The sequence below is a fragment of the Miniopterus natalensis genome, chromosome 19, assembly GCF_054644295.1.
Source record: "Miniopterus natalensis isolate mMinNat1 chromosome 19, mMinNat1.hap1, whole genome shotgun sequence".
NCBI lineage: Eukaryota > Metazoa > Chordata > Mammalia > Chiroptera > Miniopteridae > Miniopterus > Miniopterus natalensis.
The window spans coordinates 35,516,987-35,543,739 of NC_142099.1; the positions used below are offsets into that span (position 1 = coordinate 35,516,987).

Consider the following 26,753-nt stretch of genomic DNA (forward strand, 5'->3'; position numbering starts at 1 on the left):
ACTTTTTGTGGCTGCCTCTGCTGAGACTGGGTGTGTGTGAGGGAAGGACAAAATGTCCACCAAGGCTGGTTTTTATGAGCACTCTGCCAAGCGGCAGGTCAGCAAAAGTCCCAAGGCACCTCAAGATCCACATATGCCTGCCTCCAGCTGCCAGCTGCCTGTTAGGCTGTGTCACTGAAAGAGCCTCTGGAGGTACTTGAGTTGCATGAAGTAGGTTCTCAGTGAGTCACCAGGTACAGGCAAGTGATGTTCGCCAGATCAATACAGGTTCAAACTTGGTGCCTGAGGCCACTCAGCAAATGCCCAGGGTTTACCAAGTCTAGCTCCCATTCACTGGGTGCTCACACACCTTTTGGTGGGACAGTCTCAGGAAGTCATCAGATGAGGCCATCAGAGTTTAACAGTCCCATACAGAGAAAGATTTGGCAGTGTGAAGGTAGGACTCTGGTCGGCATGAGAGGGGAAATGACCCCTATCCTTGAGCCACACCACTCAGCCTGTCTCACATTCTGCTGGGAGCATGAGCTCAGCAGGGCAGGGTCACTGGAATTTGGGAGGGTAGAGTTAGTGGATCACCCCTAAGGGGAAGGCACAGGTGAAGCTTGGGGGAAGGTGAGGTGGGGAAGGGCCCCAACCCCAGAGCCACACAACTAAGTCTGTCCTGGTTTCTGCCCAGACCTGGGCAGGGCAGAATCATCAGGAGTTGGGAGGATGGGGCTACCAGGAACCTGGAAGGTGGGGCTAGCAGATCTCCCATGAAAGGGGGGCATCCATCAGGTTCATGGGAAAGTGAGGGGAATAACCCCATGCCAAAGCTACACAACTCAGTCACTGATACTCCCTGAGCCTGCCTGGACCTCTACACCCTAGCCCAGGCAGCTGATTCCTCAGCAAGGTGGTAGCTCCTCAGGGTGAGGTGACAGGGAGTCCAGAGGGTCGGGCTATCGCATTTTCCTAGGACTGATGACATAAGGAGGTGAGTACTCCACCCAAGAAAGATGGCATCTGCAGTACGGGAGAGTGACACTCAGCACAGGGATCCTGACAACTGTCCCTTCAGCTCTCTCCTCAGAGCCACAAACCCCAGTCTGTCCTCATACAACTCTAGTCTACTCTGCTGGAGTCCAGGTTGAGTGGCTGCAGATGAGATTTTGTGCATTGGCCCTTTAAGATGGCACTTGTGTCTCGAGCATACTCTCTGACAGACAGAATCCCCGCTGATTTTCACAGCCAGATGTTATGTGGGTGCCTCTTCCTGGCTCTGGTGCTCTGTGTTGGGGAGCCCAGTGTAGGACTGAAACATGACACTTCTCAGGGGGCACCTTTGCAGTTGAGATGTCCCTTTGGAATCTCAGCTGCCACCTGTGGGAGTGAGGCTAGCCCCTTTTGTGTCTCCACCCTTCCTACCAGTCTCAATGTGGCTTCTTCTGTAAATCCTTGGTTATAAGACTTCTGTTCAGTTAGTCTTCAGTTGGTTATTCAGGTTGATTGCTCTATATCTTAGTTGTAATTCCAGTTTGGTCCTGGGAGGAGGTTAGTGTAACAGCCACTTACTCCACCACCTTCCTGGATCCTCTTATATATATTTTCACCTACATATTGAAGCCAAGCACATGCTTTCTTTGGCCCTCACTTTCCTATGCTTTGGCCACAAAACAGGAGCCGCCACCTTGACTGCAGTTCTTAAGTTTTCAACAGTGTGGGCTAACAGATTTTTTTTTTCTTTTTTCCTGTTAAACTAAGTTTTCTGCCCCTTGTAACTGAAAGAATTCTAAATGATATTGAAGGAAAAAACCCAGGAATCTATCAATCAGGGCAGAGGTAGGAAAAAAGACTTATTGGTGAGAAGTCATGAAGGAAAAACAGTCTCAATTTCACATTATTATACATACTAAATATCATATAAATTTTATACATACTAAATATCATATAAATTTCTATTCCCTGCCTCACAGAAGTTTAGCAGTATAATATCTGTGGCTCATATGGTAGGCTCAGATGTTAGATAGACTACCCAGGTTCTGCCACTTAGGATCTGTGCATCTCTGGGCAAGTTGCTTCTGTGTTCTCTAACCTGTTTCTTTCTCTATGAAATGGTTATAGGACCTATCATTTGAGTTACTGGGAGGATTAAATGCCACATTGCATGTAAAAGGTTTAGCACAATGCCAGGTAAGCACTCAACATTAAATAAAAATAATTATTATTGATTTCTTTTTTCTTTTCCAAACTTACTGGGGAAAATAATTTGTTGAAGGTGAAACTACCAATGTTACCTGCCTCAGTGTATAGCTTTACCTAGAGGTGACCCTTAATGAAAGACATAACCCTCTGTCTAAGGGTGCTCTTAATTAAAGAGGTCACACTTCTCCTGTCCAAGGCTTATCCTTCCTCCTTTCTTCTTTATTATACTTTCTCCCACCTCCTTAGGGATTCTGCCCTATCAATTATCCCTTTTTGTCTTAGTTGTTTCCTCTCTACTGGCGGTTTTCTCCTATTTTGTAAAATATTCTCCTATACTAAAATAATTCCTTCCTTGACTTTCTTTCAGTAGTTCCCAAAGTGTGATCTGAAGAGCCCCTATTTCAGAATCACCTTGGGTGCCTGTTTAAAATGCAGAGTCCTGGGCTCTACCCAGATATAGTAAGACATATTGGTGCTCTGGAACCTACATGCTACCAAACATTCCAAGTGACTCTGATGTTCTATGAAGCTGGAGAAAGTATTTACCTACTCATTACCCTCTCTCAAGTACTCTGTGGTTCTTTCACTTCCCCTTGTTCCTCAAATCTTCAAAAACACCAAGCCCTGCACCCCCACACCAATTTTGCAGAAACCATTAAAGAAAAAAAAATCCTCCAATTTCCTCACTATAAATATAACTCCACTCATGACTATTCTATCTTCTTTCCTTCCTGTCAGCATGGAAAATATGTACTTTCTCCTTCTGAGGCTAACCTTAACTTCAGGAACCAAACACCGTCAGCTACTGTACTTGTTCATCTCCTTTTGTCGGCTAAACTTCTTGACGATGTCTACACTTACTCCCACTCACCGTCTATTTAATTTCCACCCCACTATTTCACTGAAACTGCTCTCACTACTGACCAAAGATTACTTTGTTGTCAAATCCAATGGACACTTGGTCCGTACATTACTTGACCCTCAGTTCCTTTGATACAGTTATCCATTCTCTTCTTCTTAGAATCTTTCTTCTCTTAGCTTTTGATGCCTGTCTTTTCTTTCTATCTCTCTGCCACTTCTCAGGTTTCTTTTTCTCTGCCTTTCCCTTAAATGATGGGGTTCCTCAGAGTCTTGTTCTAGCCCCCCTCTTTTTTTCTACCCACTCATCCTGTGAATCTTATCCACTCCCATTGTTTCAAATAACAACTATGGGCAGAGGAGTCCCATGACTTTTTCTGAGCTCCAGACCCACATAATCAATTGTCGAGGGGGTATTTCTACTCAGATGCCTCACAGGTACCTTATAATGTACAAATCCAAAGTTAACTTGCTAACTTCTGCTCAACCTTCTTCCACGTGAATGGCATCCTCTGCCAGTGGCCCAGGCAGGAGCTGAGGAGTCATCCTTGACCCTGTCCTCCCTCTCAGTCTCCACTGTTAATTCTGCCTCCTGAAGGTCTCACACTGGGAATGCTGCAGCAGCCTCCTGACGGACTTTTCTCCAGTTTTGCTCCCTTCCAATCCAGGGTGATATCCCAGAGGAAAAGGTCACAGTTACACTGGCCATTCCAATTTAAATACTTGCTGTAGTTAAGTTTAAAATTAGGCTCCAAGCTGGCAGTCAACCAAGGCAAAAAGGAAAGTCATCTTCATACTTGTTGTTGTTATTGTTAATTCTCAGCTGAAGGTATTTTTTCCATTGATTTTTAGAGAGAGTGGACAGGAGGGAGGGAGGGGGAGAGGGAAAGAGAGAGGGAGAAACATCAATGTGAGAGAAACACATCGATTGGTTGCCTCCCACACTCAGTCAGAACAGGGCTGGGGATTGAAGATACAACCCAGATATGTGCCCTTAACTGGGAAGCAACACTCTAACCACTGAACCACACCTGCCAGGGCTATATGTTTTAATGCTTGTTCTAATGCTAACACTTTAGTCTAAAACAAATTTCTCAGGAGGAGATTTATATTGGGAGCAATAAGTGATGTAATGGACAATATCCTCAAGAACATTTCAATAATATATCCTATATGTTCATTCAGCAAGTATGTATGGACTACTTACTATGAACCTGGCACTGTGCTCACTACTGGAGATAAAACAGTGAATGTGGTTGTTTCTTATCTAATCTTATGAATAAAACCTAGTTTTGGCATAGTATTAAAAGACAATTTGGACATAATAAAAACTGTAGATTTTATTAAAATCTGCTCAAATTAACCAAAAAGAAAAAGAAAAAAAAAAAAAAAAAAAGACAATTTGGTGGGCAGAGGGCTTATTTCCCAAGCCAGCACCACCTGGTGGTAAAACCAGGGTCACAATAAGTGTTTCGTTCTCCCCATCCCCCAACTCTGGAGCTGTTGCCAAAGCATAATTTCAAAATTTCTACCCTCTCTTTTAAACTTCAGATTAGTTACTACCACTGCCAGCACTACCATACTTCACACATCAAATATTTGTAGGACTCCCCAGGCTAGTCTCACATGTGCTGATAAACAGTGCTTTCAATTAACAAAAGGAATCTCTCATTTTCCAACCAAACCAGCTCTGGCTTACCGCAGAGACCTGCTGAGACATCCCCAGCACCGCCACACACCCCCACACCCCAGCAGGTGCTTAAGGTTGACCACTTCTTTGTAACTTACGGTGCTTAGGCACGGGGACACCTGCAGACAACGCCTGGAGTTTTCCACGAGAAAATATTCAGGATGTAAGTAAACACATCAGTGAGCTCAAAGTTCTGCGTGTTTTCGACGATTTAAGCCTCTTTAGACACAGAGGGTAGGGGGCGGGTAGTAAATGAAGATGAAATATAAAGGGCCTAGTGCCGCCCTTTGCAAATAGTAATAACTGAGTAAGCGTCTCGGCTCTTAGCTTCAGCAACCCTACTTCCAGGACTTCAGTGAAATCTACTACATGGGCTGGACCCCAAATACCGCCCCGCACACCCAGTTCTTTCGCTGTCCTCGCGTTTCCTACGCTATTCGGCCTGGCAAACGAGCGGATGCGCTCCCGGTGCAGTGGCCGCCGGGTCGGGATTAGACCCGCACCAGGTGGGACGGGGCGGGGCGCCAGGCGCCCGCGGGGCAATAGCCCGCCCGGGGAAGTCCCCCCGCGCGCAGCCTCCTGGGAGTTGTAGTTCTAGCCGCTCGGCTCCGGGGGGCGAGGCGGGGGGACCGCTTCTCCCGTGCTCCTCCGCGCGGCCTCCCGAGCGGGACCTGGCTGCGCCCGGCGGCGGCTGCAGTTTGCGCCGAGAAAAGTGGAATCCAGTCGTCTGTCAGTGGGGCGCTGCCGCCGAGGAACTCGGGGCTGGTTCCTGTCCCTTCAGGACTGCTGCAGGCCCAACTTGGACCACAAGTTCAAGGTCCAGAGAGGGCGAAAGCTAAGGAGCCCCGCCCCCCGTCCCCAGCCCGCAGCTGGAGCGCCAGCCCCGCCCGGCGACAGCTCCCGGGGCGTCCTCGCCGCTCCCCCGTCTCTTCCCCCGCTTTCCCACCCGCGGGCCCCTCCAGCTCTCGGAGTCGCAGCGGTCCCAGCTTGGGGGGCTGGACGTGCGCGCCCGCTGGTTCCCGGGGACTTGGGGGCGGCCGCTGAGCCCCGGAGCCCGCGGAGCCGTGTCCGCCTCCGGGGCCTCCCTCCCGAGGGCAGCTGAGAGGCTTCCACCATGATCGCCGATGTCCTCAGGGCGCGCGCGTGGGCCCCCGTGGGCGCCCTGGTCTCGCTGGCGTACTTGGTCCACCAGCGGCGGGTGGCCCTGGCCGAGCTGCGACGAGCCGACGGCGAGCCTCCCGTGGACCGGCGCCTGCTGCAGCTGAAAATGGTGCAGGTGGTGTTTCGACACGGGGCGCGGAGTCCTCTCAAGCAGCTCCCGCTGGAGGAGCAGGTGAGAGGCGGGCCCGGGGGCCCCGGGGCGGCCCTGGGGGCCAGTGCGGCCGGGGCCTCGGCGGGAACTCGCCTTTGGAATTGCGGCCCCTCGGAGCGGGGTCAGCCTGGGTCCCGACGGACTGAAAACACTCCCGGGCCGCGGGCCGGGCGCCCCTGCTGGCGGTGCCGAGTCCTCGCGGCCGGCGGCGCCGCGGGGCTGCTGCTGCTGCTGCTGCGTGGGAGCCCCTGGGGACTGGTTAGAGTGCAGGTCCTGGTTCAGCAGGGCTGGGGAAGGAGAGCGCAGTTCTAGCGGATACTTGGATGACCTCGAGCACAGGGGTGTAGTGCATTTCTTTGTCACCGTGTTTGAAAGGAACCACCCTAACTGGCATCAAAGTGGATAACAGAAGTCAATGATTTGGGAACAGATTTTACAACAGCTTTCTTTCTCTCAGGGTTTGCTGAAGGCTTTTTGGTAAAAAATGCTTTATCTTGGAGCTGTCCTCTATTTTGGGTCTAAACCTATTGTGGAAGGGATTTGAGGTAGGAAAGCAGTTAAAAATTGGCAGCTCTTGTGGTTATAATGTCTTAAAATATACCTGCTTTGGTCAGGAAAATTATGATTAAAGCACAAATAATTAGTGTTTTAAATAATCAGTCTTTCTGGATTTATTTCTTGAGGAGAGCCAGTGAAAGTCTCTGACCTCTCACAGCAGGTGGACCTGTGGCTGAAGAACTGGCTTCTAGTGAAAATGAATATGCCACCTGAAATACTCAGGCCCCAGCAGTCACACTACCTGTGGGGTGCTTTTGCAGTGTCAGTCCTCTAGGTTAATGCTGGAGCAGGTTCAACAGGTCATCCAAACCTGATGGCATACTCCTCATAGTTGCTTTCCAGAAACTCTAGGGCTGTGTCCTGACATGGTACAACTGAAAACCCAGTGTTTAAAGCTGGCCACAGATGAAGTCAAACCTTTAAAGCACTTCCCACAAAATCTTGGGTGGCACTTAATTCTACTACCAGATTTCTAGTTAGCTTTTCTGTATGGCGATACCGCTTTCTGGTACTGGAATTTCTTTTCTTTCTTCCTCCCTCCATTCCTTCCTCCCTTCTTCTCTCCCTTTTCCTTCCATTCTTTTTCAGTCCCTTACTTTGCCTTTTTATATTAAGGTCACTACATTTTCCTTATGATTGTGTACACAGCCTGTCTCCTGTGCACTCCCCCTTCATTTATTGTTGTTACAGAAAAGCTGGAAAATAACATAGAGGCATAAAGGCTCACATTGAAGACAAAGTTATTGGTAGTAGCAGAGAACAAAAGCCTGAATATCTAGGCCTGGACTTAGTATGTACAGTATATGTTCTCCCTGGAGAGCCTAAAAAAATTTTAGCTTATTTTAAGGATTTCTCCTGAGCCAGGGTGTGTGATGGGTATTTTTTGCCTTTATGTTGCAAGGGACAGTTTAGCTCAGGTAGAATGCCAGCCTCATTCATCTTCTGTCTGATAGCCATGAAATAATGGAACATCCGAGTCCATGGCCTCACTTTGCAATTAGTAAAATCACATTAACTCTCCCTCCTGCTCCCATTCCCTAGACTTTAGGCAGATGCACTGAACACCTTTCGTTGTCTCATATGAAGTCTTGTGCATAAAAATGAGAGTGGAACTAACTCTCTGTGTGAACTATGAGCTAGTAGTGTCAGTGGCCTGCTGTAACGTGTTTCTGGAGTCCTCTCAGATTTTCTTTTCAAGATCCAGTTTGATAGAGGTTGTTATTGGGATTTGCTAATCTTCCTGGGACTACCTGGCAACAATTCTAAAACTAAAATAGTCTTTGGTAGATGTTTCCAGACTTAGGACTGGTTTGTAGATAAACATGTGACAAGTCACCTCACTCAGTTCTATCAGAATCCTCAGAAAGTATCATTGTGTAAACTAGATGTCTTATTGAGTTGTTTTCTTATCGCTTAAATGGCTGTTGACTTAACTTGTCTTCCTTTAGCTGTGCTCTGGAAATAAAACTCTGGAACTTGATTGGCCATTTTTTCCTGATCATTAGATTAGATCCAGAAGATAAATTTGTCCCTGCTTTTGGATTTCCCTCAGCTCCCTTCCAGATGGTGGCAAAATGGCCTCCCATTCAGGCAGGTGCCTCAGTTTTTGTAAAATAAATGTTGCTTAATACCCATCCACAGTTCAGCTAAGAGAAGAGTTTTCAGGAAGCATTGCATGAAGGATGCCTATCAGTTTATTCATTCCTCTGGAGCAGTGGTTCTTAACCTTGGTGAGACATTGGACTCAACTGGGAAGCTTTAAAAAATACTTATGTGGGATTCTCTCCCAGAGATTCTGACTAATTGGTCTAGAGCATCCAGACATGATAAAAGCTTCTCTGGTGAAGCTTTAGAAGGATCTGGACTGAACAGCATTAAAAAAGTTGATGCTCTACTCTTAGAAGATCTGGATGTGATTAGGTCAGGAGAGGGCTCAGGCATTGGTAACTTTTTAAAAACTTCCCAATGATGCCAGTGTGCAGTCAAGGCTTAAGACCATTGCTTTATTCTAAAACTACACCTGGAAGGTTTCTGTCTAGTTTTATGTACATTTTTCTTTTACTTGGAATGTAGCATATCCATCCCAGAGTAGTATTGTCTTCACAGAAATATGCTCTGGTGAGATGCTGTCTTTCTGTATTGAGGAAACTGAGAAACAGTCCCACAGAACTCATTGCTGTGACTACCGAAAAGATGTTTGTGATATTACTCTGTCCTCTCTACGAGGACCGTAGGGAGGAGTTTATCTGTTAGCATTAGAAATGGTGTGCTTCTCCTGAACAGTTGGCTTGCTTTTATCTTTAAGCTTGTCTAGCTGATCAAGTTTCTCCTTTTACATAAAAGCCAGAAAGCTTAGTGTTGAATCTTGGCCCACCTACAACAAATATGTGGATCTTCATGATGTGCATTTTTGAGTAACTTTATCATTGCATCCACTTTTTTTGTCCCTGTGCTGTTTGCTTTTGTCTTTCTTGCTTACTTTGAATTGATTGTCTAAGGTTTTGCTATCATCTGCTTTAAGTTCTTGAAAATGGGGTATAAATAATTAAGTAAAATTATAAAGTTAGCCTTTGCACTAACACAAGAACAAGAATGAGAATGTGGGGCGGGGGGGACGGACATTATGTATGGAACTGATATGCTGTTCATTCCCGAAACTCTGAAAACATGTATTCTAGACTTGCCATGACCTAGATTTTTCAGGAGCCATTCCCTGGAAACACTGAAGATCCTCTGTTGGCAACTGTGCCTAACAGGAGATTTCTTAGGTTGAATAGGCCCTGTGGACTTGGTGTCAGACCTGTGCTAGACTGGGCTGACAGGGCTGGATAATTCAGGCTCAGCTGTAAGAAGTACAGTGTAGTGAAGGAGAAAGACAAAACAGATTCCAGTTGTGGGAGTATGCAGGGAGCACTGGGAACACAAAGAAGGTATCTCAATCTTAAAGTGTCCCTGACTGAACTCAGCTTGTCAATTACTCTTCTGTCTTGGTCTTGGTTTTAGTCAAGGAGTACTTCCATTACTCTTGTAACCTTAGACACCCAGGCTCAAAAACAAAGTAATTTTTTTTATGTTTTAATTTATATTGTTGAAAGTATTACAGATGTTCCTTTTTTCCCCCATTGATCCCCTCCACCCTGCACCTCCCCTCCTCCAGGCCTTCACCACACCATTGTCTATGTTCATGGGTTATGCATATATGCATATAAGTTCTTAGGTTAATCTCACCCCACCCACCCCTGCCTTCGCTCTGAGATTCGTCAGTCTGTTCCATGCTTCTATCTCTCTGGATCTATTTTGTTCATTAGATTCCACATATGAGTAAGATCATGTGATACTTGTCTTTCTCTGACTGGCTTATTTTGCTTAGCATAATACTCTCCAGGTCCCACCATACTGTCTCAAAGGGTAAGGGATCCTTCTTTTTTTACAGCTGCATAGTATTCCATGGTGTAAATGTCTGAGAAGATGCTTGATATATTTCCATCTTCTTGAACTTGTAGAGACTTGTTTTGTGTTCTAACATGTGGTCTATCTTTGAGAGTGTCCCATATGCACTGGAGAAGAATATATATTCTTCAGCTTTGGGGTGAAATGTTCTGTAAATGTCAGTTAAATCCATCTGATCTAGTGTATCATTTAGAGTCACTGTTTCCTTGTTGATTTTTTGTCTGGAAGATCTATCCAGTGAAGTCAGTGGGGTGTTAAAATCTCCTACTATGACTGTACTGCTATCGAGCTCTCTCTTAAAGTCCTCCAGAAGTTCTTTTTCAGCCTGTGTGAGTCTTTTATTCTGAGGATAGTCTTATATCCTGTCAACAGCATATATATTGGTCAGGTTTTCTTATCCATTCAGCTACCCTATGTCTATTGATTGGAGAATTTAATCCATTTATATTTAAGGTTATTATTGATAGGTACTTATATATTGCCCTTTTATTTCTTTATGCCTATGTTTCTCTTTCTATTTCTACTTCTTATTACAGCAGTTCCTTTAACATTTCTTGCAATGCTGGTTTGGTGTTGATAAATTCCTTTAGCCTTTTTATTTGTCTGGGAAGCTCTTTATTTCACCATCTATTTTGAATGACAGCCTTGCTGGATAGAGTAGTCTTGGTTTCAAATCCTTGCTTTTCATTACCATGAATACTTCATACCTTTCCCTTCTGGCCTGTAGAGTTTCTGATAAGAAATCAGCTGACAGCATTATGGGAGCTCCTTTGTAGGTAAGAGATTGCTTTTCTCTTGCTGCTTTTAAGATTCTCTCTTTGTAATTTTTGTCATTTTAATTATGATGTGTCTGGGTGTGTGCATCTTTGAGTTCTTCTTGCTTGGGACTCTCTGTGCCTTCTGAACTTGTATGACTTTTTCCTTCACCAAGTTAAGGGAATTTTCTGCCATTATTTCTTCAAACAGATTCCCTAACCCTTGCTTTCTTTTTATATCTTCTGGTAATCCTATGATGCAAATATTGTTACATTTCATGTTGTCTCACAGCTCCCTTAAACTATCCTCCTGTTTTTCAATTGTTTTTTTCTTTTTGGTTCTTTGATTGAGTGATTTTTTTCTACCCTGTCTTCTAATTCGCTGATCCGATCCTCAGCTTCCCCTAAGGTGCTGTTTTTTCCTTCCAACGTATCCTTTATTTCTACCATGTCATTCTTAATTTCTTTCATAGTTTCCATATCTTTTCTCATGTTGTTGAGCATCCTTGCAATCACTGTTCTGAACTCTATATCTGATAGATTCCTTATCTCCATTTCACTCATCTCTTCTTCTGGAGAATTTTCTTGTTCTTTCATTTGGGCTTGTTTTTTTGCCTCCCCATTTTGGCTGCCTGTTTGGGTTTGTTTCTGTCTGTTAGTTAGATCTGCTAGGACTCCCAGTCTTTTGGATGGTCTCTGGTGCAGGCCAATGTCAGACGCTGTTTGTGACTGGCTTGAGAACCCTGTTTGAAGCTTTCCACAATCCACAGCTATGGCTCCCTCTGCTGAGGCTGGGTGCGTTTGGAAAGGACAAAGATCCACACCAAGGTCTGCTTTTCCAAGCCCTGGGTCCAGAGGCAAATCAGGCAGAGACTCAAAGCACCCAGACAGAGGCTGATTATTATTCAGTTGCTTAGTAAGCCTCAGGCTGTAGAAACTCCACAGGGTAGGACAGTTGCTTCCCCCCCCCCCCCCCCCCCCGGCAAAGGCTGCCTGGATAGTAAATGTCTGCCTGAGAAAAATGTCCTCTGTCATATGGGGGAATGACTCAGCACACGAGTCCAGACATGTACCCTCTGAGCTCTATCTCCAGAGGCCACAACCCTGGATTCTCCTCACACAGCTCTAATCTACTCTGCCCTCTCTCTGCCAGAGCCCAAGGTGAGTGGCTACACACAAAATTTTGTGCGTTGGCCCTTTAAGAAGGTGCCTGTATATCCAGGTGCCTCTCCCTGTCAGACAGATACCCCACTGCTTTTCATGGCCAGATGTTACGTGGGCACCTTTCTCAGTTCTGGTGCTTTGGGTTGGAGCACCCAGTTTGGGGTTTAGACCCCTGAGTTCTCAGTGGGAACCCCCCACAGCTGAGATATCCCTTTGGACCTTCACTTGCTGCCTGTGGGAGCCCAGCCAACCCTCTTGTGCCTCCACACTTCCTATGGGGTCTTCAGTTTAAGTTCTTGGTTATGAGGGCGCTCTCCAGATAGTAGTCTTCAGTTGATTATTCTGGATGGTGTGTGTATATATATATATATATATATATATATATACACACACACACACACACACACACACACACACACACACACTTTTAAAATATATTTTTATTGATTTCAGAGAGAGGAAGGAAGAGGGGGAGAGAGAAAGAAACATCAGTGACAGAGTCATTGATCAGCTGCGTCCTGCACGTTCCCTGCTAGAGATCAAGCCCACAACCCGGGCATGTACCCTGACCAGGAATTGAAACATGATGGTCTGGATCATAGGTTGATGCTCAGCCACTGAGCCATGCTGGCCAGGCAGTTTTTCTATATTTTAGTTGTAATTCCAATTTTGTCGTGGGAGACTGTGTAGCTTCCACTTAATCTGCCGTCATCTTGGAATCCTAATGTATACATTTTCCAAAGTAATTTTTAATTTATTATTTCTTGTTTACCCACCAATATAATCCCCACATAAATCTTTTTCCTACTTATTTGCCAAGTTTGACTCAAAAGTCTTGCACCTACTCCCTCTATTCCTATTGCTGTAGATGTGGCCTTAGGCTCTCATCTGCTGTGTTGCCAACATCTTGATGTTGGTTTTTCTGCATCTAGTCATTCCACTTCAGTTGTGATCCATGCTGCTGGCTTGCAAACTATTTTATGGAGCCTGTGTACTAGGGGGATGCTGAGTGGCTGGGGCTCTGGATTCCCACTCCTAATTCAACTAGAGAAATTCTTGTTTTTGTCTTTCAATATACAATCTAAAGTTAAACTCTACTTGGTATTTACTGATTAAGAAGTTTGAAAACTGCTCCCAGGTTGAGGCAAAGCAAACTACTTCTTTCCTATATATATCATTCTTCAGCTTTGCTCAAGCTTTCTATGTACAGGGTGGGACAAAAATGGGGTTGCAGTTGTGAGTACACAAAACACAGAGTTTATACTAATGTTATTATTTATTAATTATTGTATTATTTTCCATATGAACAACTGTAAACCTACTTTTGCCCCCCCTTTGGAATTCTCAATACCACCTTCTCTCTTACCTGCTTTGTATTCTCAAGTCTGTGTCTTTGCTTGTCTAAATCCTATTCGTTTCAAATGCCATGCTCTCCATGAAACTTTGCCAGACCCCCAGGCTGAAGAGAAGGCCTGTCTTGTCTTTGAACTACAGTGGTCTTCACTTGGTTTCTTGTAACACATAGTTTCTGTTTTAGTACTGCTGTCACTTACATTCATGGCTTGCTATCTCCACTAACCTGAAAACCCCAAGAGGCAGGGTCATGTTACCTCAATCGTGGTATCTTCCACAGGACCTGGCAGATTGCTGGAGCTATTACTTGTACCTATTGGGTGCCAGGCCCTTTGTTGGGCATCCAAAATGCAAAGGCCAATACACGACCCTGTCTCTGTTCTCAGGAAGATAAATCTACAGAGCAGGACAGTCTGGTAAAGGAGCTCTTCTCATATAGTTTGCTAAAGGCCACCAAAGCCTCTGTGAGAACTAGGGGCCATAGTCATAGCTTCCGGGAATATTTAAGCTGTCTTATGGAGTGAGCAGAAGTCTTTCAGATGAAACAGAAAATTCCAGGTAGAAGAAACATGAGGCTGAAAGGCCAAAAAGTGTGAGAATGGTGCTGTAGGAAACAGTTGTGTGGCTTGAGAGTAAATGTGTAGGGCAGGGTGAAGAGAGAGAGGCAGGGATCATCATGCACTGTGAGCCCTTGAAGGGTTTTGTGCAGGAACATTAGAACATCAGAACTTGGAAAGAAGGAGCAGAGATTTAAAGATAGTAGCAAGAAAGCCTCAGCTCTGAACACCCAGTCTTCTGATATTAGTTGCTACAGCACCAGCAGAGGAAGAGACTCGGGTGTTGGAGAGTAGATGCAAATGGGACTGAGACCGTGCCTTTTTGAAAACTGGAGAGCTGCTTCCATACAAAGTGAACCTGGGACTCCTAGTGGCACTCTTCCGGGATATTTCTGGGAGGGGCCAAGATAAATACAGTCATGTGTGACATAATAGATTTTCAAATGTTAGTGGGAAATTGAGTTAAATATTTTGATTGTCAGTGCTGTAGGAATTCAGGTAAGACCATCACTGAAAACTGGGGTAGCGACTGGTGGGGAAAGGAAGTAAGACTTGGGTTATCACTGGACCTTGGAGAGAAGTTGGATGGGCAAGTAGGGACGGGGTCCCTCTGAGCAAGCAAGGGAAGCCAGCTGAGAGAGGATGCAGAGGAGCAGTGGGCATGGTCTCGACTGGGAGGGGAGGAGAGAGACGGAGTGGCAGTACAGCTAGGGACAGGGCTGGACCAAGGTGCAGAAGTCCTAGAAGGCCAGATGCTTATCTTTTGAAACATTAGGAAAAGCTGCCAGTGTGATGAAAGTGGTTTAGCAAAGTGGTTATGTATGGATGGATTGTGGGGCTGAGGGGACAGAGTCTGTCACAGGCTGTGCCTAAGGTAATAAGGTTTTGTACTCTAACAGTAAGATAAAAGAAGGACCATTGGAGTGACTTTTTCTAGCCAGCGGTCAACAGGATTTGGTGTGGGGATGGTGGATCAAGGGGGAGAATCAGAGATTCGCGTTTGGGGCCTAGGAGAATTGTGGGAGCATTGAAAGAGACATGAGTTGGGGAGAGGAGCAGTATATGGAACTAGAAGAAAAGATTTGTTTTTAAAATTGAAGTCATCACACCTGACTCAATGAGTGTAAGAATTTTATGGGCAGTTGGAGCTAAGAGACCTATGGCTACTTGTGATGTTTTGAACCCACTATAGTACAGTTGGCAGGAGCCAGATTGCAAGGAGTAACGAAAGATGGTGAAGACGTGAAGTTTCCTTAGAGGGCAGTGACTTGTTTGAGAAATTGGAGGACAGGAAGGGAAATACGTGGTAGTTACAAGGGACATGAAGTAGAGTCCTTAAGGGAGGGCCGTAGAAACCTGCGGGCTGATTCCTTAACAAGCCTTACAGGTATATATGGTCACTGAGATTATATTAATTCATTCATTCACCAAGTATTTGTGCGTCAAGCATTCTGGCCACTTCTCCCTTTACTTCAGTCTGGACTAGGTGCCAGGGCAGCCTCTTGACAGTGAACACTGGTGTAGTAATGACAGGACTTGGTCTAAGGACACCGGGAGTAGTAAATCCTGGTTTTTGCTTCCTTTAATTGAAGCTAGAGTTAAAGTTTCTTTCCTTCTCTCCCGTGGGAAAGTTACAGGTGTAGTGTCAGTGTGATCCCGGCTGTGTCCCAGGTGCTGCTGGATATTAATGCTGTGTCAAGAACCTTTTAAACAATATGTTGTGTGTTTTGTGTGTATGTCGTTACAATAGGTAGAGTGGAATCCCCGGCTATTGGAGGTCCCACCCCAAACTCAGTTTGCGTATACCGTCACCAATCTTGCTGGTGGCCCGAAACCACATTCTCTTTTTGACTCTCAGTACCACAAGACCGTGCTGAAGGTGAGCAATGCTTCCTGCGATGGGAAGCCGCTGCCGGCTCTGATGGCTGCTCTGGGCTGGGCTTAGTAGGCTGTGAGGGGTTTGCATTCCTCTCTGTTTCTGCCCCACCGCAGGGGGGCATGTTTGCTGGCCAGCTGACCAGTGTGGGCATGCGGCAGATGTTTGCCCTGGGGGAGAGGCTGAGGAAGAACTATGTGGAGGACATCCCCTTCCTTTCGCCAACCTTCAACCCACGCGAGATCTTGTGAGTTACTTGAAAGACGGATGTTGCGCCCAGTGTGAGGTCTTGAGCATGAGGAAACCTGTCCTTGTGCCCCAGATGCTTTCCACTCTCATCCAAGGGAGGTTGGGCCAGTTGCCCTTACAAAGTAGAACCCTTTGAACTGGTGGTCATTGGCGGTCACATTCATGGCTTTTGGGTCCCTTGGGGCAGCCATCACACAGAGAGGAGATTCTTCCCAGCCCCGTAGCTCCCCTTATGTACCCTTGAAAGCTCCCCAGTGGCTCTGTGGAATAAGGTAGAGTGTATATAATTAAATCTTCCTTTTTGAGTACCTCTACCTTTTTGTGTTTTTCCAGTGTTCGTTCTACTAATATGTATCGGAATCTGGAGTCTACCCGCTGTTTGCTGGCTGGGCTTTTCCAACGTCAGAAAGAAGGTTCGAATTTGGAGTCTAAAATAGCCCCTACCCCTGCCCCTGAGGAACTTTTTCTTCTTAATTCCAAAGGCCCCACCTCCCTCTTCCTTGGTGCCTGCTCCCTTGGTCTCTGTCCTGCACACGTGGCTTCCGTGGTGCACCTGCTCTCGTGGGCCCTTCCTGACGGGCTTCTGCCTGGCCAGCCTCACCTCAGTGGCTGCAGGAGCAGCAGCTGCTCTGATGGGCCCCTGCCTCCTCACTCCTCCCCTTCAACTTCTGCGCAAGCTGCACGAGGCAGCCCTCGCCAGGTCTTGTGAGCAGTATTGGGGCTTTGTGCTTAGGTGAGAGACTGCTGAACAGGAAGGAGGGCCAGAGGGACGCTTAGCTGGGACCTGAGCCTGCTGTTGCTGCTCTGGTCCTGGTGATAATCCAGAGCATGACCCTGGTACTATTACTAGCATTAGCTCAGCCTGTCCTGTTTGAGAAAGTTTATTGAGTTGGGTTTTGACAAATTCAGCCAGTGAATGATTGCAGCTAGTGGTTCCCAACCTTTTCACCACTAAGGACCACATTTATTATTTTCCCTCATGGTTCCCATGTTTTGAGGACCTTTGACTATCAAATGGAGCTGCATTTTGTCACATATAATTGATTCAAATTTACATTTAATTGCTTGTCTGAGTTTCAGATCATCATAACCTCACTAATATTAAGACACTAGAAGGCAAAAATTCTTGTTATTTTGTGTAGCTTCTTCAGCAGTATCTCAAAGAGGTATAACATTTCCACCGGGCACTTTTTTTTAAAAATCCTCATCCGAGAATATTTTTTCCATTGCTTTTCAGAGAGAGTGGAAGGGAGGGAGGGAGGGAGAGAGAGGAAAACATGGGCTTGAGAGGGACACATTGATTGGTTGCCTCCCGCACATGCCCACCAGGGCCGTGGAACTGAGGTACGTGACCTTGGCCAGAATCCAACCTGAGACCCTTCAGTCCGAGGGCCGGTGCTCTAACCATTGAGGCAAACTGTCCAGGGCTTCCACCAGGCTTTTTAAAAAATGTTAAATGATAGAAACCTTCAGGCCAGAGGAGGCTGGCCTTGCCCCCAGCTGGGGTGGGCAGTGCTGCTGATTCTGGCTGAAGCTGGCTATTGGCCACAAAGAGCATGTGTCTAAGGAACACACAGCAGACAGAATGGGCTGCTCCTTACTTCCCGGGAGCCCCTTAGCTCAGGAACAGTCCACAGTGCCTGGCCTTCTGGAAGCTCTTCACTTGCTCAGCTTCTAAAAGGCAGATATCCTCTTCTCATAAGTAGCAAAGCTATGACTGCAGTAGGAAATACGTTTCTTGGTGGCAGACTGACCTGCAGACAGGAATCCGACCGAGGCTGCCCCAGGTTTTCAGCAGGAAGGAAGTTGTGTCATCCTCAGCCTCCAGTGTGGCTGCAGGGGACCCAAATATTGTGGGACTCTAGTTGGACATCTGTCACAGCAATTCCCATGCCTTTACCAGTATCAAGGGACTTTAATAAACCAAAGAACCCCAAGGTGTTACAATTAATGGAAGTGGTGCAACTCTGGATATTGTTTCAGGAGTAAATGCTTAGAGAAATCCTGAGGGTTTGTGTAGGCTGAGGAGAACCAGGCTGTGGGAGAAGCCGGAGGTTGTTGGTCTGTACTATGTGATCAGTCGTTCAGCATATATTTGAGTGTCAACTCCAATGTTTCTTATTTATCATAAACTGTAAGTCCAATTCCAGACACCAATATCAGATACCAGATAGAATTATCATGTTATATTAAAGGTTTAAATTATAGTTGTTATTATTATTCTAACATTTAAAGGACTTACTATGCACCAAACATTATTGTTAGAGCTTCACGTTTATGAACTCACTTAATTCTTGTCATAACCCTGTGAGGCAGGTAACATTATCATCAATTGACAGATAGGAGAACTAAGGCACCGAGAGGCTGAATGACTTTCCCAGGGACACAAAGCTGGTAAATGGTGGCGCTTGGGTTCAAATCCTGGTGGCCTGGTTTCAGAATCCATACTCATCCTCTTCGTGCTTCTCAAGACGTGGACATCGGGAGAGGGCCTCTCTGGTCATTTGACAACGAAGGTGTCTGAATGCCGATATTCTAGCCAAGTTACCACAGGCTATATTTATAGTCCTGAGGGTGTGACTATTGGTAACTTGGGAGTAATCGTTCTTTGAGGCTTAGAGTCACCTAATCACTCAACAGATTGACTTCAGCGAACTCCAGGGAGCTGCTGATGGGAGCTGTTTCTTTCACCATCAGAGAAGGTCAGGCTTGAGCTCTGTAGACAGGGGAGTTGCACAGAGCAAAGCCGGGAGGTACTAGAGGGCCTTCCCTGAGCATCAGTGAGAGGAACAAGGGTACTTGTGAGCTCTGAGCAGTAGGGAGCTACTGCACGGTTTGTAGTCTAATCCGTGGTTCCAGGAAGTTCATCTGGAAGGCGAGCTTTCGTTTGGGCAGGGTGATGGGTCTGAGAGGACTTGTGGCCTTGTGGTCACCTTGCTTAGATTGCCATGTGATAAGCTGTCATACTGGCCTATAGGATTGACTTTGGGAAGCAAGAAAGTCACCTAGTTCTGATAAAGTCAGGGGCGGCCCATTTATCAGAAAGCCCAAGAGCTGCCCTGGCCGGGTGGCTCAGTTGGCTGGAGTGTAGTCCATATACACGGGGTGAGCGGGTTCAATTTTCAGCCAGGGCACATACCCAGGTTGTGGGTTTGATCCCTGTTTGGGGTGTATGCGGGAGGAGGCCAATCGATATTTCTCTTTCTCTCCCACATTGATGTCTGTCTGTCTGTTCCATTTTAAAAAAACCAATAAAATAAAAAAATAAATGAAAAAGCCCAAGTACTGGTAGTGCCTTGAGGTCAGGTTTTTTGGAATGGGTCAGGGAAGTGCCATCTGAATCAGGTTGCAGCCTATATGTGGCCCAATAAGATGGGTTGTGCCAGACAGAACATGGCTGCTACCTGCTTTCTTCATTGCTCAGGCCGTAGGGGAGCTCCTCCTGGCAAGGCCAGGGCGTGGTGAAGGCCTTCACTCTCCTTGAGTAACCTTGATGACCTGCATCCTGGAAGCTCCATCTGTGTGTTCAGAGAAGGAGGGGGAGGAGATGCTGGAGGAACACACTGCAGCTTCCTCCTGCCTGTGTCCCCGCCTTACTTTCAGGACCTGCTGTCATCCACACTGATGAAGCAAGCTCAGAAGTCTTGTACCCCAACTTCCAGAACTGCTGGAGCCTGCGGGAAAGAATCAGGTACCGCCCTGGGTTCTGGCTCACTGCTGGGGGACAGGCGGCCTTGTAGTACATTTGCTGGCAGGATCTGCCTGAGCCGAGGGCCTGCGGGGCCTACTGAGCTGAGGATGGGGAGGCATGGCATTCAGGTCCGACACTGCTACCAGGAAGTGAAGATGCTCCTGCTCACAGTGGCGAAGGGACAGGAAGCCTGGGAAAGCCACATGCTGGGCTAGAGAGATGGCGCATACGGCCACGAGTGGGGCTTTGCTATTTCCAAAGCAGTATTCTCTCGATAATCCTGAGCTCTCAGATGGGGCCGATGAAGAAACTAGTGGGCTAAATAAAAGATGATTGAGCCAGTCATCGAACTGCAAATCCAGGCAGGCAGGCAGAAGACACAGATTCCCTTTCTCACCAGTGTGCTGCCCTGTAGGGTAGGTTGGTCTGGGCTGATGGCACTTTTCAGTGTGTAGGTATTTCTGGGCGATACTCAGGATAAAGTGTGTGTTTCACAGAAGAAACAATGCTGTTTTCAAGCAGACCTAGGCCATGCTTGCATGGTGTTTGGTTTAATAAAAGAAAATGCTGGAGTAGGATTTGAAAAAATTCAGGTTTTATTCCAGCCCTGGTACTTGCTAACTTTTCCAGTCATTTTTACCTCATAGAGCCTTAGTTTACTCATCTGTAAAATGGAATAATGACAGCTAACCCCTATGAGTTGTTGAGGATTAAATGAGATTCCAAACTTCGTAAATTGTTGATCACTGTACAATATAAGGACACTCTTTTTATTTTTTGGCAGAGGTCGGAGGCAGGCTGCCTCTTTGCAGTCGGGAATCTCAGAGGATTTGAAAAAGGTGAAGGAGGGAATGGGCATTGCCAGCAGTGATGGAGTGGACTTCTTAATCCTCTTTGACAATGTGGCTGCTGAGCAGGTGGGATGACTGTCCTCCTGGGGCCCTGGGGGTGGGCGAATCTGGCGTGGGCACCTGGATGGCCTGGCCCCTAAGTTAGAACTGGGTGGAGAGAAGCGGGTGGAGGCCTCCTGGTTTGGAGGCAGCTGGCAGGGATCAGCGACGATCGGGGAGGACTCCTCATTCAGGAGCAGGCATTTCACTCTAGGTCAGAGTTTCCTGAAGCATGTTCCCTAAGTACCAGTGCTGTGAGTGTGTGCTACGATGGGCAGAGGCTGGGTGGGTGGTGGGAAGGGAAGAATTGTCTGGAAATTTTGGAGGACCTTTGTATTAACTCAGGTTTTGAAGAGTGTGTGCACATCAGCATATTAAAGAACCCGAGAAGCCCGTAGTGAAGAAGGCTGGTTAATCTTTAAGTCTGTTTTTCCCAAATTCATTTAGCCATAGGATTTGTTTTAGTCTAATAAGTGCTGAAGACCACCCACTGGGAACTGCTCCTCTAGATTCAAAATCAGACACCCAAAGGCTGTACAGCTGGATCCTCCTTCTCTGGGGAAGACAAGTACAGCCTGTGCTGAAGTGTAAAATAGGTTTGAGGTTATAAGAAGAGTTTATATGAACTGTTTCTATGTTACACTTTCTGGAAGTCATTTTGGGGAAAATGAAGGCCATGAATTACTTGCCTTATATTTTATTCACCACTTTTTCTTTTACAGTTTAAAAAAACACAAATGTTTTCATTTTGGAGTAGATGGGGAGCTGTCAGAAAGGGAGGAAAACAGGTTTTCCTGGGCCTTTAGAGCTCTAGGATTAGCTCCCAAAAGGCCCCGAGAACGTAGCTTTTTGAGCTGTGAAGCCCCTGCCCCCCCCCCCCCCCCCGAAGGTTCCCTCAGGCCCCTGAAGGCTCCGTGAAAGCATTTCTTTCTACACCATACTCCTGGCCCTTTCAGGCGCACGGCCTCCTGAGCTGCCCAACGCTGAAGAGGTTTGCACACGTGATCGAGCAGAGAGCTGTGGACACAGCCTTGTTCGTGCAAGGTGGAGACAGGTGAGGGGCCTCTTCAGCTGCTGGCACGACGTCACGCTTGCTCAGGCCTCCCAGTGCAGGAAGGGGTTCATCAGACCGCTCACACCTGCCTGCTGGTGTCTGTGTGCATTGGCAGAAGTCACCCCATTCTCTGGGCTCACTGAGTGGACCCAGCCCTGGGTTGAGCTGGACCTGGTGACCTAGTGCTTCTGTCCACTGTTATACGGATTCAGGAGCCACCACTTGACTGAGTTTCTCTTAATCACTGACTTACTCCTTTTGCTGTAAGTTTCAAAGGATTTGGGGTGGGGATGCTGAAGTAAGAATCATCATCGCTCACTTGATTCATCACCTCACAATTTACAATAATTTTCATGTTCTCGCTGTGAGGTAGGGTCCAAGTCCTGGCTTTGCAGTTGGAGAAACTGGGCCAAGGGATGTGGCCACCTTCCTTCAGCTCAGCTAGCAAGGGGCAGAGCCATGACTTGGCCCTAGGTCTTCTAACAGTCCTGTGTTTTCTCCATGTTACTGACACTTAGGGTGCTGTTTTTAGAAGGGCTGTGTCCTGACTGTCAGAATGGACAGTTTCTCTCTTACCAAATGGCAAAACCATGCTTTTGTGCTTGGTTAAGAACATTCAGCTTGCACTCAGCTTAGGTGACTTGCTAGAGGAGGAGATGGGAAATAGGGGAACAACCCTAGGAAGATGAGTGGGAGGAAAAGCAGCTAACATTTCAAGGAGTTGCGCAGTCTGTTGATAAGAGCCTCTGACAGCTGTTCTCCCCCTCCGAGTCGGTGTGTCCTCTTGTACACCACACAGAGCGTCCAGAAGGCTCCGGCCTCACCACTCGGCCTCCTGCCACTACCTGGACTTGCCACTTTCCCTCATCTATTCCTGAGGTGGCCCCACCAGACTTAAATTGTCACTGACTGCCCTCCTCTCCACTAATACATACACGCACGCGCGCGCGCGCACACACACACACACACATTTAGTAAATATTTTATTTTTTGTGGCTTATGCTTTATCTGTTGCAACTACTCATCTCTTCCCATGTAGCATGAAAGCAGCCAAGGACTACATGCAAACAAATGGGCACAGCTGTGCGCCAATAAAATTTTATTTACAAAAACAGGCAGGTGGGTTTGGTTGGACCAATGGCCACAGTTTGCCTTCTCCCGGTGTAAAGCATTTTAAATAAGACCTGATCCATTGTCCTTTTTATTCCAGTGAGTCCTGGTTTCATAAAAGCAATGTGTCTTCGAGCACAAATGGTTACCACCTCACAGGGCCGTCCCCCTGGCTGGGCCCCTGCGCGTTTTCTGGAAAGCGTGTGGGACGTACAGCGTTTGTTGCCTACTCCTCACCCATTGCTTCCAAGCTCCTTGATTCGTAAAAGTGGCCGCTTATCCAGTCACCGTGAATAAGAATTGCTCTAAGCCAGTCACGGCGACTCCATTCCCCTTTGTCAGTGATTGGGTTCTGGGAATTCTGGGAGAGGTTTTTTCCTCTTTGATTTTAAAAAGTGAGAGTCACCAAAACCAAGTGTTTTGGCTGCTTACTGGCCCGTTTTACTGCTTTGTTTGTACCCAGCCTGAGAATGAAAGCAGTGGAGCCACAGTGCCAGCCCTGCGAGCACTACTGCTGACTCCTTGTTAAATCAAATCTGTAATGAGAAAGGTCCTTATGGCCTAACCTCCAGGGAAGGAGGCTGGCGCGTGGGAGGCATGGTTAGGGATGTGGTTCCTTCAGATTGCTGTCCTGAGGGCCCTCCGGGACTCCTGGAAATCACCACCCCTGTCCTTCCCAGCTTGCTCTTTCAGTCCCGAAGGCCCAGTTCTGTATGACTTGCCGGGTACCCTCTCCCCCAGCTGCTCTCCTCTCAGCTGTGTTCGTACCATGTCTGTATCCTGGCGCTTTTATTGTTGGAAGTGTTTGTGCCCAGAGAACCCTCAAACTTTAGGCAGCGCCGATTTTCTCCTTCCAGCTTGTCTGTCCCTCAGGCTTGATGTGTCTTTTTCTCAATTCTGATTGGCTAGTGAAGGCCTCGGGCAGAACCACTCCTGTTCCCTGTGTGCTGAGTAACAGCTGGGTGCTTAAATGTTGTTTCCTTGCCATAGGGAAAGTCTGCAGATGGCAGTGGGACCATTTCTCCATCTCCTGGAGAGCAACCTGCTGAAGGCCGTGGACCCGGCCACTCCGCCTGACAGTAACAGGTACCGGGCACAGCTCCTCAGCTTCATGCAACTGAGGGTAGTGGGGACCTCCGGTTGTAGGGAGGAAACCCAGGTTTTAGGGGGCCAAGAACCAGGCTGTCGGCGACTGAAGGTAGAAGTTTGAGGCCACAAACCCCAAAGACATTCACATTTTTACCTTTCTCCCTGCTACACCCATCCAACCATGTTTTGAAATTTTAATTTTAGCTAAAAGAACCCTAAATTAATTTTTCTATTTTTTACTAATTGTACATGTGTTCGAGTAGCTAATTAGGATATCACTTACTTGATGTCATAATAGCCCGAAACAAAGATAGTTGGTAATAGATTCTTTAGTTTTAATTCCTTCATTAAGTATATAGAAGGGTATGATACCATGAGGCATTTTAAGATATTGGAAGTGGCTCATGACCCTCCATCACCACTTTTGCAGAGCCTGGAGCCCAGTTTAGGGACCACAGTGGTAGAATATTATGTATCCTAGGCCCTTGCAAGGCAAAGTGTGGTCTGCAGATGGACAGCTTCACCGTCCTCTGGGAGCATGTTAGCTTCTCAGGCCCCAGCCTTACCTACTGAATCAGAATCTGCACTTTAAAAAGATCCCCAGGGGAAAGACAGGATAGTGAGTTGAAAAAGGAACATTCAGGAACTTGGGCCAAGATTTATAATAGCAAATTATGGGAATGCCCATCCCTGTCCATCACAGTACCTGTGACAGTACATTTCCTGCTGGCCTCTGCCACTTTGCCCCCTTGGCCTACTGCTAGTCCTCTAGTGTGGGGTCTACAAATAAAATCCTTGATCTCTCCCAAAAGATAGATATAGGGTCAGACAGATATGGATTAAAGTCATCTGGAGAATGTGTTGGCCAAACAGGTTCATTAATATTCCTTTGAAATAAACTTAATTCCCCCCAAAATGCAAGCTTCCCCAACTCAGAGAAGCACTTGCCCTACTAAAACTCATCACACAGCTGAGTAAGAACGTTTGCCAGAGGCAGGCAGGTTCCAGAGAGAGAGAGAGGGGAAAGGCCCAAGGCACGCATGCTCAGTGTCTTCTTTGAAACTCACCAGGGGAGGAGGAAACCACAGAGCTGTTCCAGTGGGGATCCTGCTCCTTGCAGACATGGGAGTGGGGATACGGCTTCTCCCTCATCTCCTGCGAGGGATTTTGTACCAGGCTCAGCTAATTTCCGAGGCATGTGTTGCTGCTGCTGAAGAAGGCAGGCCTTGTCCCGGCCCCCAGGGTCCCAAGGGAAGATGTGTGGAGAACTGTCTCCTCATTGCAGAAAACTGTACCTCTATGCGACTCATGATGTGACCCTCCTGCCGCTTTTACTGGCCCTGGGGATTTTTGACCACAAGTGGCCACCGTTTGCTGCTGATGTGACCCTGGAACTCTACCAACACCAGGAGTCTTCGGAGTGGTTTGTGCAGCTCTATTACCATGGGGAGGTAAGACCCCTGAGGCAGGGTCGGGTGGTGGCTAGGCACCCTTCCCCCAACCCCACCCACCTGGTTTCCAGCACCAGGTCCCCCTCCGTGGGCCCAGAGGAACCTCCTTTGGTGTAATCAGCTTTCTGAGTCATCTAGGTCGATGCGTGGCTCTGGCCCAGGGATAAGGCAGAACTTGGCCTATGGAGGCAGCTGGAACTTGGGTTTTGTCCTAGTTCTGTTACAGACTCCTCCTAGGAGCAGGACCACCCTCCTCTTCCTCCAAGTGTGTCTGCCGGGGTGTAAAATTCTGACATAGAAGCTTGTTTTGGAAATTAATGGTGGTGTCTTTGGGAGGTGACATGTTCTGTCAGCACTTTTGGTGTCTTGGCTGCCTCAGCAGGTGGCTGAGCAGGTGGCTGTCCAGGGCAGAGGCTAGAGCAGTCCCCAAGGATCAGACCTTTACTCCTCCCAGCGCCGGTCCTAACTTGACTGTCTTCCCAGTCAGTTCAAGAAACAGTTCTTGAGTGACTTTTGCTAGCTGGCTGAGTAGTGGGGTCTCTCGGCTGGTACTTGTGGCCTTGCACAGGCCTCTGGGCACCGCTGGAAACAGTGAGATGGTCCTGGCCCTGCTGAGCAACATCTCTTCCACAGGAGCAAGTGCCAAGAGGCTGCCCTGATGAGCTCTGTCCACTGGACAAGTTCCTGAACGCCTTGTCAGTTTACACCGTAAACCCAGAAAAATACCACACCCTCTGCTCTCAAGCACAGGTGACGGAACTTGGAGAAGGAGAGTGACTGATTGTCCAAGCAGGATGTTGAGTTTTAAATAAAATGCCTTTGCATGGTGCCTCTGGCTGTTATGTGTGGGAGCAAGAGTTAGTGTGCTTTAACATAAGGGAAGGAAGGGTATTTCCTTCCTATAGGTAATATTAAGGTCACTTCTTGAAAGGAAAAGCAGTGTATATACTGTGGCTTGATTTCCATGTCCAGAAGCATCTGCCTATGACATAGGCTGGGGACATCATGACCCTGTAGAATTTTGTTGGCTTTGGACTTCAGGTCTTTTTTCTTTTCTTACTGATTTCAGAGAGGAAGGGAGAGGGAGAGAGAGAGAAACATCAATGAAAACAAAATCATTGATGGGCTGCCTCCTGCACGCCCCCTACTGGGGATCAAGGCCGCAACCAGACACGTGCCCTGACTGGGAATTGAACTGTGACCTCCAGGTTCATGGGTCTATGCTCAACCACTGAGCCACACCACCTGGGCTCAGCTCTTTTTTCTTATCTTCATTTCACAAATTTGAAGTGGTCATTACAAAGGTGAAAAGTTTCTGTCCCCAAGTTGTTTCAGTCCAGTGGGAGAGGCAGGTGGGTAAATCAGTGATGACAGTGCAGTATGTTTCCTGTGATGAGGAGCTATTTGGGTACAAAGAAGAAACGCCTGGCCCAGCAGGCAGAGAAAGCTGAGTAGGAGTTAC

The 26,753-nt window shown here is 47.1% G+C and overlaps 1 protein-coding gene across 1 annotated transcript; it reads left to right on the forward strand.

The window, feature by feature from the left end:
• The first annotated feature begins 5,399 nt into the window (after positions 1-5,399).
• On the forward strand, positions 5,400-26,753 carry ACP6 (acid phosphatase 6, lysophosphatidic). The gene is made up of 11 exons (XM_087828009.1): positions 5,400-6,065; positions 6,760-6,762; positions 15,632-15,760; positions 15,874-16,004; positions 16,340-16,419; positions 19,610-19,697; positions 20,482-20,614; positions 21,544-21,641; positions 23,742-23,837; positions 25,126-25,291; positions 25,925-26,753. The coding sequence occupies exons 1-11, from the start codon at positions 5,847-5,849 to the stop codon at positions 26,066-26,068; spliced, it is 1,287 nt and encodes a 428-aa protein (XP_087684135.1). The 5' UTR covers positions 5,400-5,846; the 3' UTR covers positions 26,069-26,753.